General features: G+C 31.4%; 1 protein-coding gene across 1 annotated transcript; it reads right to left on the reverse strand.

The window, feature by feature from the left end:
* Positions 1 to 8062: 8062 nt before the first annotated feature.
* On the reverse strand, positions 8063 to 8455 carry LOC140432418 (uncharacterized). The gene has a single exon (XM_072520310.1). The coding sequence runs from the start codon at positions 8453 to 8455 to the stop codon at positions 8063 to 8065; it is 393 nt and encodes a 130-aa protein (XP_072376411.1).
* Between the last annotated feature and the right edge of the window lie 3583 nt (positions 8456 to 12038).

The raw sequence follows: 12038 nt of genomic DNA on the forward strand, positions 1-12038 counted from the left end.
GAAGGTAACATGGCCAGTGCTACGCTTCAACCGCCTATTATTACTCCTGGTTTTACCCAAGGTACTCATTTTATTCAGGCTGAGTCGACCTGGGGCCTATAGACATTTTTAAAAATGTCTAGTTGTTCTTGCCGGCGGTAGGATTTGAACTCCGGACCACCGGCATGCGAGGCAAGAATCCTACCGCTTGCGCTACGCAGGCCCTTATATATATATATATATATATATATATATATATATATATATATATATATATATATATATATATATATATATATATATATATATATATATATATATATATATAGAGACTTTTAACGACGCGAGAAGTATATTTTTACTTCAACATGCATCTACGATTCTCCTTTAAAAATTACTATCTTTTTCGCTCTTTACGTAGAGAAAGACGTTTAAATGAAAGTAAAAGATTGCATTTCATTTCAATCGGAACTCCACCATTGCTTTACACGTGTTTCGGGTTATTCAACTCATCATCAGGAGCACTTGTGGAAGTTCAACTGAAATAAAATGCAGTCTAGTATTTGGTTATTATAACCAAAATAACAGCCAGGTACGCTAGCAGCGACATCTATACGAAGTAACAAGAAATCCAGAGACCTCTCTCTGATAGTAAATTGGGTGAACCGCAAATTCAAAGCCTCTTACTAGAGACTTTTAACGACGCTAGATATATCTTTTTACTTCAACATGCATCTACGATTCACCTTTGAAAATTACTATCTTTTTAGCTCTTTACGTAGAGAAAGACGTTTCAATGAAAGTAAAAGATTGCATTTCATTTCAATCGGAACTCCACCATTGCTCTACACGTGTTTCGAGTTATTCAACTCATCATCAGGAGCACTTGTGGAAGTTCAACTGAAATGAAATGCAGTCTAGTATTTGGTTATTATAACCAAAGGTTAGTTGTTATTAAGATGAATGTTGGCTATTTTGAATATTTATGAATTTTGTTTAATATATTACAATATATGTTACTTAACTGTCCAGTAAAAATTAACTTAAAACGGACACTGGATATATATATATATATATATATATATATATATATATATATATATATATATATATATATATATATATATATAGCTCTTTCGTCTAATATTTTTTTTTGTTATACAATATTTATATTTTGTCATTAGGCATATACTAATCGTTGTCTTTTTAAAAATAATATTCATAGCTTTGTTCATTAGAATATTTTTTTTTGTTAAATATATTCCGAATTTTGCCAAGTGACTAATTAGTTTAAAGCTATCAAATACATTACTTGTATTTCGAACGTTTATTTCTTTTGTCATAATGTAGATATCTAGGTATTCATTTGATCATCTTAAATATTATCTCTTTCAGGTATAACTAATTATTTAAATTTATGAGTAATCTTTATATGTATAGTATTTTTCTCTTGATCGTTTTCGCCTTATTTTCTTTTTGTTATCTTCTTTCTCTTTTCGTTCTTATTAGTTATTTATTAGGTTGCCCTGTTCCCTGAGAAAATAAAGTAATACCTTCTCTTCCCTTTCCTGTTATCTTGTTTATCTTACTCGTGAACCACTTGTAGTCTAGCTCTGACGATCCCCGACTAAGACAACTTTCCCAGACTGAAGCTCACACCTTAGTATCGTCATTTGTGTAACCGTGTTGTCAATGATGACATTTACCATCTTCAATGGAAATAGTAGTAATTAGTACCAACCGTAATTTATAGTTGTATTATATGTTACAATGTCGCTGTTGATCCAATAGGTTCTGCTTATAACTTCCTGCATCTGAAGCTTATATATTCTACCAATAAATTGGAAGTCGAAGAGTAAAAAAAAAAATAATTCCAATTTAGCAATTGTGGTCAATTTCCAGAAAAAGCTTTACGTATTACCGTGTATAACAATATATATTTAAAGTTAGAAATCCACATTCCATTCCTTATCACACGGTAACACCAAACAGGAAAGCAGTGAGAAGTGGGCGAGTAGTTTATGCAAATTACGGAGGAAGATGCAGTGGAACGTCTATTTATATGGATTTATGGCCAGGACAAAGTAAAGCACTGCTTCGGTTCGGAAACTTTTTCATTCTTAACACGGCACATAAATTTTTCAAACAAGAGGACAGGAAATTTTGTTTCCTCAGCGTTGTGCAGAATTCCCGCTACAAGTTTATGTGACGTAATTGCACTTTTTTAGATTTAAAATTTATGGTATTTTAAATTAATTTTAATAAGAAAGCAACACAATAGGTGCTCTGTTGACCTTAGATTAGATCTTGTATATTTATATTATACTAGATGCTTATTCAACTTTAAAAACAAAAAAACTGAATATAAAAAATATAAGAGACTCAGTTTTCTCGGAAAAGTTATATAAAAAATTAAGCAACACTACACAAAAACGGTCATTACGATGCAGTTCAAAGGTACGCATGGTGTTTAAAATAAATTGAATAAATTATTTTATGTCATTCAAGGTATAGAGCACTACGTCCACTGCGGAAAGTGGGAAATTTGGTCAATAATTTTTTTCTTTTAACATATACACAGCTGGTGCCACAATAAAACCAGTAAATCTAATAATCTGTAACCTTATAAACTTTATATTTGTTACTTTCTTTAAATGTGTTGACGTGTTCTGAGGAACTAGAAACCATACATTTTTATAGCGATGACAACTTTAGCATGGTTCTGATTAATATTGGTTCTATAAGATATAAAACAGATAAATTATTTTTATTTCTAGAGGAATGAGGATTTCCCCCGATAGTTGCGCTTACCGAACACTGGCTTGAAGTTAACGAGAGTTTTTTGTAGAAAAATATACCACAATTGCTAGGTATAATCGTCCAAGTTCAGCTTATGGTGGCACTTTAATTTTTTCTACAAATATTGATTTCTCTCCTATAACAAAATTTGACTTTCTGCTGAATGAATTCTTTTTTGAGTTTTCATTGGTTTATAACAAAAAACTTAATCTATACATTCTCTGCATTTATAGATCACCTGACTCTTCTACGGAAAAATTTTTCAGAACCTGGTAAATTTGTTTGTCAGTTTGACTGACTTGACTCAGTCAAACACACCATGAAAAGATGTTACTAACAAAATTTTAACTTTCCAACTAAATTTTAAAATGTATATTGTCCATTATTTTAAATGTTATATTTTATATGTGTGTTTTTAATGTTGAGTGTCGTAGCTTTGCAAAAATAATCTCAACGACTATGTCTTGAAGAAGGAATAAAAGAATTCCGAAAGCTCGACCAAAAGTCAAAAGTGTTTCTATAACATCTCGGCCAAACCTACTGACTGCAGCCCTAATAAACTGTGTTGTTTGTATATATATATATATATATATATATATATATATATATATATATATATATATATATATGTATATATATATATATATATGTATATATATATATATATGTATATATATATATATATATATATATACATATATACAGAGTGGCCCAAAAGTATGGAAACGGCAAATTATTTCGTAAATTGCTAGTCAGAATTGTACAAAATTTGAGGTACACCTATTTTGGGATACGAAGATTCCATATTTGATATTGGCAATGTTACCAGATTTGCCGTTTCTCTTATATTATTAGTAACTTTAGTTTTTTAAATTTATCACCCTGTATATTTTGTCATTATTGGAATCTTCTATTAAATACCAGTTCAGCCATATGTACTTAATTATTTTTAATTACACCTAATTATTTTATGTAGTCTGAAAGGTCTTAAAGATATAAAACAGAAGTCTGGCAACGCCTAATTGTCTCAATAAATTTTTAATACTAACTATTTTCAACTACATTAAAACGTAACAATTGATAGATTACAACATTTTTTAAAATAACATTTCGTAACTATTTGACGTTGAATTTCCTTTGATAAAAAATTACCCAATTAACTGAGTACCTATTATACCTGACCATACCTTTAATTTGTGTGGTCTTTGAGTATGGTTCTTACGCATCCAGTATGAATTTACGTCACTCCAGTACCTTCAATTGTGTCGATTTACACTTCCACACAGTGGAAAGGTTGCTTCATCGGAGAAACATATTCTGTTAACGAAATTTTCATCATTTTCAATTTTATTCATCATTACCTTAGTAAATTCTAAGCTACGATTGAAATCATCTTCACTTAATTCTTACAATAAGTTAATTTTGTATGGTTTAAATTTATTCTTACATAATACATGTAAGACTGAAGAACGACCTACATCATGTACTTGTGCAACACTGCGTGAGGGTATATGTGGATCTTCAACAAAACTTTGCATTATATCTAAAGTTGTGTTGTCATTCATAACTCTTTTCGGTCTACCTGATCGGTATCTATCTTTTACTTCTCCAGATTTCTCAAATCGTTTTACAGTTTTTTGTACCGTCGCCTTATGAATAGGAGAACGGTACGGAAAGCGGAAAGTATCATTGACCAAGTTGGCTACTTCACAATAAGATCCTTTTCTGTCACCGTACCCTCTCATCATTGGAATAGTAATTCGTTTTTTAATGTTAAGAGCCATTTTAGAGAAGCAATTTATCTTGCAGAACTTTTCGAAACACAAGTACTGTCAGTTTTAGCTAATAATTTAAAGGGTGAACAAATGTCAAAATCAGAGCATTCTACATTTAAATATTTAAATTTATTAAAATCTACATATTTTGCACTATTTTATGTATTTAAGATCTTTCAGACTAAATAAAATCATGTTAACAAAAAATGTTACATACGGTTGAACACGTATTGAATAAGAGATTCCAATAATGACTGAATATACAGGGTGATGAATTTAAAAACCAAAGTTGGAATCTCCGTCAATCTCCGAGTCAATTATGGAATCTCCGTATCCCAAAATAGGTTTACCTCAAATTTTGTAAAATTAGGAAAATAGGAAAAATCCAGGTCCACATTAAGAAAAAAATATAAAGAAGTTGTGACCTTGAAACAACACCCTATATATTGAAATTTTCAAAATCCGTTTGCATATTTCAAAGTTGCACAAAAAACTAAGTTTAATAGTTCGCTTTAATTTTTTGCGCAGACAATTTCATAACTTTGATATTGAAATTAAATTGAAATTTTGTAGTTAAATTGAAATTAATTAATTAATTATAATAATTAATAATTAATAAATTTTAATTTAAATTGAAATTTTAAATGGAATAAAAAGTAGGTATTATTACCTTCTAATAATAAGTCTAATAATGCTTTACCACGAATTGTAGGTGATCATCGAAAAATTAAAAACGTATAAAGTTTCATTTGCTTTGTCAGCTAGAAGGACTAGGATTAGTTCTATCAAGTTCTTCTTCTTAGGAATGGTTAGATGTAGTTAGTTGGATGTAGGTATACATTTATATGAAATTATAAATGTGTGCTAAGTTTTCCGGACACTTTCTGGACAGACTATAAATGCGGAGGGAAAAAAGTGCGGTAATGAAGTTTTACCTTTCCTGAAATAAACAAGATCTGAAATAATGCTTTACGGACGTAAATTAAAACGAAAATGCACAGGTTAAGAGAATTTATAACAATGTCAGAAGTAATAATAAGATAAATGCTTTTGGCATTGTAAAGACTAGTACACAAGAAAACAAACGCTTCACAAGTTCTCACTCGCAGTGTCATAATATACTGTTCTGGTTCTCCACGCCATTTTTTGCCCGACTCCACACCGTGATTAGGTGTCAACAAAAAATAGACGACAAGAGACAAAAAGGGCATACGGCAGAATTAATTTATTAATGAAGTAGCACTCGGCAGTTGGGAAATTCGGCAAAAGTACGGGTCATTGTCTTTCAGTGATACAGTGCCATCAATAAATTACCCAAGTTGCCGGCAATTTGGAAGTTTCCGCGTTCCGGCCGGAATGGATACGGCTGAAAATTTTGAAGTTTAGAAAGTGCGCTGTAAACAGTTTTAGAGAATTGCTCAGCTTTTTATGCACACATCGAAATGTAGAGTTTATCACTTAAACTATTTGTGCAAGTATTTCCGAATAAAAAGTACTTTATGTACAAGTATAGTGTGTCCATTGTTTCTTGACAGATGCATATTATTTAAAGAATATTGTTCAACTTACCGAATCGATTTTGTTTGTATTACACAATAGAATACATCAAAGAATTAAACAGCAATATAACTAAAGACTTTAATTGACTTACTCATAAGACCACTGGGAATTTTGAATTTTTGACAGTGTGCCACAGCATATCTTTTTAGAATGACCTTTTCTATTATTTAAATTTTCAGTTTATTGTTTGCTGGCCCTAAAATTATAAGGTGTTATATTTCTTCAGGCAAATACGTTATTTAGAAGCTAATAATTAGTAAAGCTCGGATTATAGGCAAAATGCCTTTTTTTGCCTATTTTGCCTATTATAATTGTTTTTTGCACTTTTTGCATTTTTTCGTAAATTCCGCCTATTTGTGCCTTTTTTAAAATTTCATGGTACTACCCATGATATTATTCTATTACTTAACCATTCTATAATAAAATTTTGGGTCAATAATAAAATATCAATGGTTTGTTTATATAACAGATTTCTAGGAAAATGTACCTGATCGAGTTCCAAATGTGTATGATGTACCAAACATAGTTCCGATTAATGATTTGGTTTGGGTTTTTCAGAAGTGCATTCAGTTCAGTTGTGCATTTGAACATTTTTTTTTGCTGTTTGTAAACTGAATTTTAAAGATTACATATATATATATATATATATATATATATATATATATATATATATATATATATATATATATATATGTATATATATATATATATGTATATCTTGTCCAATATCTTAAGCAATTTTGTTGTCTTACACAAAAACAAAAAAAAACCATAATGTTCTAAAAAGCAAAACCTATTTTTTACTCCTCAAGATTTTTCATATCACTAAAACTTTTTAAGTTATTTTGAAAAATAAAAGCATCCTTTTTTAATTTCAAAAACAATATTTTACTTTAAAACCAATTTTTTTTTAAATAAGCACTGTGAATCAGTCAAATTTACAGATCATATAACCAATACATAAATAAAGTAAATTATAAAGCGGTAACGATTAATTTTACTATGGGCACTAATTAGGTGGTGTTTTTTAACGTTTTTTTAACCAAAAAAGAGACCAACATTATTTTTAGCACGCTTAGTTTTGACACTACAAACATTTAAAAAAAAAAACAAAAATAAAGTTTTTTTTAACTATTGAAAATCAAATAAGCTTTAAATGAGTTTTCTCGCCAAGTTCTTAATTTTTTTGGTTACTTCAGGTTGAAATATTTAATTTAAAATTTAAAAAATAAGAATCTACTTTTCATGACACTACAAGATACAACTCTGCTTCTACTGGATTTTTTTTTATGGGAAGGAGATGGTAAATCTTCTAAAGACCGTACCAGGCCATGTCCCGTTAAGGAAGCCCTGGCGTGTGGATTCAGGGTAGAAGGCTTCATCCGCAAGTAGTCTTCCCAGAGGAGTCGTATTCACAGATTCAACTATAGCTCCCTAACTAAAGTCCTCTCCCTCAACCGGAATACTCACATGTGGTAGGACCGGTGCATCACATGAATAGCCCGTATTATCTTTCTCTCTCTCATTCTCTTACTTTTGCTGCAGATTTCTCTCTAGTATTTCCTTCTCTCTGACCATTTAATTTACTTCCTTTAAGGAGCCTTTTATTTGCTTTTTCCTCACATTGCTACCTGCATTATTGTATTTGCGCTCCGCCTACCTTCCTGTGTAATTCGTTTCTATCATAACTAAAAATTCTACACTCACATACACAATGCTCGGCCATATCAGACACTCCACATTCTGCGCAGTTTCCATTCGCTAACTTCTCTATTCTGTCCGCAATATTTGAAATTACTATCCAGGCTACCTTATGCTCGTTTGTCCATTCTCCCTGCCACTCCATTATGCTGCTATTCCTAGCTACTATTATTTCTTGCTCATCCTTTCCGTAGGTTTCCGCCCTTTCTTTCGATATCAATGGATATCGGATATCAATCCTGGATTGGTTACACCCCTGCGATTACTTGAATGACCGCTGCTTTTCTGGATGCACGTGCTACCCTTAGCAGTGCATTTCTTTGGGGTTTTTCTAGCATTCTCCTATATTTCTTGATGTTAAGCACTTGTTGCCATACCAGTGCCGCACAGAGTAGAGAAGAGTGGATCACTTCGAATAAAATTCTCCTTTTGGCAGTCCCTGGTCCTCCCCTATTGGGCATAATCCTTATCAGCACCGAAGTTCTCTCCTCTGCCTTGCAAACAACGTACTTCACGTGTTCACCAAAGGTTAGCATCATATCTAGGACTACCCTCAAGTACTTCACATTTTTGGTAGGTAAGATCCTTTCTCCCTCCAGTACAAATATATGGTCTCTGGTCCTCGGACCATTAAGGATCATTGCTTTAGTCTTTTCGGCCGCCAGTATTAAGTTTTTGTTTCCCATCCACGTCTTCACTTTGCTGAGGGCTCAGTTCGCTCTATGCATGATTGGCCAGTTTTCGTTGTGCTCCACCAGTACCACCAAGTCTTCTGCATACGCTATTGCCTGTACACCAATGCCTAGATAAGCCTCCATAATCTCATTGTAAAGGACACTCCTAAGCAATGATTCAAGGAGGGAGCCCTGCGGCACTCCCGCCGTGCTGCTCGTACAGTTACCCCTCGCAATATTGATGCACCACTCCGTGAAGTAATTCCTGACCAAGTTCTGCAGATAGGAAGATATCCCCAAGTCACCCAGTAGTCTGACCATAATTTTCCAATTAGCACTTCTTACATTGAGACAACCACCATTCACCTGCTTCAACATAGGGTATCTCCCTCTTATCTATGGATATGGATTTGTACTGGGTCTACAGACTTCATTAATACACCATTTTTTGTTTTTTTTTACAAGCTTTGTTTTTGCTATGAATATTATTTTATTGGTGCTAATTAAACCACTTGTTCGGCGCACTTTTTGTAAAGTCTTCATATTACCAACATTTATGACTTATGCCAAGCCATAAAGTTGACGCAGTATCTCTAACACTTTAATTTCAAGTGCAATCAACTTTACCTCATATTCCATACCCTCATTATTTTTAAAGGTTCTTTACAAACGATCATCTTTCTGTTAATTAATCTTTTGAGATGTGGATTTTAAGAACAATTTTGAAAATACCATGGACCGATCATATTACAAATGAAATGGTTTTGCACAGAATGCTCTTTTCATTCTTTTTGACCACCATTTCTTTGAGAACTTTTAACCACCATAAATAAACAAGGCAGCATATTTGGGGCACATACTTAGAGATGACAAGTACGAGTGATTGCAGCTAATTATGAAGAGGAAAATCGAAGGAAAAAATAGGCCTTTAGACGACAAATATGCTGGCTGAGAAACATTCGCGACTGGACCGTGTTGAACACACAAACGCTTTTAAGAAAAACAGCAGATAGAGACAAATTTGCAATAGTTATAGCCAACTTTCATTAGTGAAGTAGGCACTAGAAGAAGAAAATCGACTTATTTTGTAGATTTAATGTGATGACGTCCAATCAAAGATAGACTACCTCGATTGTATTTTATTCAATGTTAATTAAAGTTGCTACCGATACTGCATAGATTATTTTATTAAATGGCGATAACCATAATCGATCTGTAATTTTATCTACGAGCTACTTTATATTTGTTTATTTTTAAACAAAATTTTAATATTCACGCATCTTCTTTGCTACATTTGAATTTCCTATTACCCAAAGCTCACGGAAAGGAAGCTCGACAGTTTAACATTTACGGCCTTCGTTATACATCATTCTATTCAACAACTTAATCTCTTTTAATCCGCGTTTTAAAGTCGCTGGCGTCCACGGCCACCCCGCGTTTACACAAGAACATTCAACATCTACTTAATTTTAAAAAATGGCGTTGGTTTAAGGGGATTTTTCCTGAAATAACGGGAGTAACTGTTACCGTTATAACTAATTGTTAATATTACTGGTAATATTTAAGTATATGTAGTTCATTTATAGTTCAGTCCAATAAATAATGATGCAGTTTAAAAAAAAGATAGAGATGCTGACAAAAACACCAATATTGGATATTTCAGCTTCTATTTGTTATCGTTACACAAGGTGGTGAATCATAAAAGGTATAATAACAAGAAACAGAAATAACGTTTCAAAAAAATATATCATATCATAAAAAAACAGATAGAGAATTGCAGAGAACTGTGGAGAATTTGTAGTTGGACGATCCACGACAGATATGTTTAGGATAAAAATTGCAATAGGAAGATCAGATCTAATGGTTTTACAATAGCTATGGAACGAAACATCAATTTAAAAATAACTCAAATCCATAAGTCAAGAAATGTGTGAATAAATGTCGAAGCCAGGAAATAACTGAAGAATAACAGTCACTTTTTACGTCATTTACCACCGGTTATAAAAAATGACAGCGAAATATAAGGATCTTTTTTAAAATATGATGAGAAAGTTAGTTAATTAATATTTAAATGGGAATAAGCCACAATTAAAGGTTAAAATACGTTTATTGACGTTTCAATTTCCACTTCGGAAATCGTTCTCAAAATACAAACATTGTAAATTAAACAAAATTTTGTTTTTTGTTGTAAATTAAACAAAATTTTTTCAACAAAAACCAAAATTTGTTTAAGTTTGTATCCAATGTTTGTATTTTGAGAACGATTTCCGAAGTGGAAATTGAAACGTCAATAAACGTATTTTAACCTTTAATTGTGGCTTATTCCTATTTAAATATTAGTTAATTTAAAATGCCAAAAGAAAATAGCTTCAGAACAATATTGAGAAAGTTAGTATACCTAAAAATTAATATGACAAATATCTAATAACGATGAAATATGCAACTTATTTTAGGAAATTACAGAAGCAATATTATATAAAGCCGTAAATATTTAGGAGTCTAAAGAAGGAGAATACTGAACATTAAATCATTTAGAACAAACAGGGAGAGTAACAACACGAAGATATTATAAAATCCATCCTATGATTTTTGGCACATGTTTTATATTGTTGGTAATGAATTATTTTTTTACATAACGTCTCTTGTCAAGTTAAAGAACCTACAACTGTAAAACAAAGCTGATTGTCAATTTAGAATAAAATACATTAAGCAAATATAGCAGTATGATGAAGAAGGGTGATTAAATAGGAGGAATTTATAGTTTCGACAGTGTTGTCATATTCTCTTTATTTACAACTAATTTTAAGTAATTTAAGTTTTTTAAATTTTAAATTCATTTTAGTGCTTAAAAGTTGTAATTTTTTTCAAAAATAATTATTTTAACGCCTAACTTTGAACTTATTGTTCGATAACTCAATTTTTTTGGGTAAGTGCATATTTGTAAGGTTTAAATTAAGTATATAATAATATGAGGGAGTGTTGCAGTGTATTATTGGTTAAAGAAGTTCCGAAGCTAATTTCTTGTGGCATGTTTAAGTTAAATACGGTTTTATATGGGATGACACCAAAATTGTTTGTAATATGAATTACATTTTACATTAGTTATGCGTTTGGATTTTTAATCCAGAAATCGTTTTCTTTTAATTATAATTAAGAATTTATTAGATTTAACCTGTAAACTAAATGGACGGTTGATTTACTTGCGTCGATCTTGTAGACAAATAGCTTGATATCAAATTCTGTTTTTTTTTGTGTTTATATAGTTTTACAGTCGATGTGTCTCTGACCTATTAACTCCTTAATGTTAGTATATTTTGTTATACTGCTGCCTTCTGACTGCTTACTCCTTTTAGTATTGGTAAACAGAGCTTGCTGCATTCTTTTGATGAATTTGCCGCACATTTTTGTTTATTTAGTAAGATGAGCGCTGCTTCTTTGATTTTTCTCTTTCTGGTTTCTTTTACAATTATTGATACAGCTTTACATTGTACTTTGTTCTTATGGTTCCAGGCATTTTTGTTCCAACAACCTATGATGTATTTATTTACCA

Source organism: Diabrotica undecimpunctata, chromosome 1 (genome assembly GCF_040954645.1).
Source record: "Diabrotica undecimpunctata isolate CICGRU chromosome 1, icDiaUnde3, whole genome shotgun sequence".
In the NCBI taxonomy this organism is placed as follows: Eukaryota; Metazoa; Arthropoda; class Insecta; order Coleoptera; family Chrysomelidae; genus Diabrotica; species Diabrotica undecimpunctata.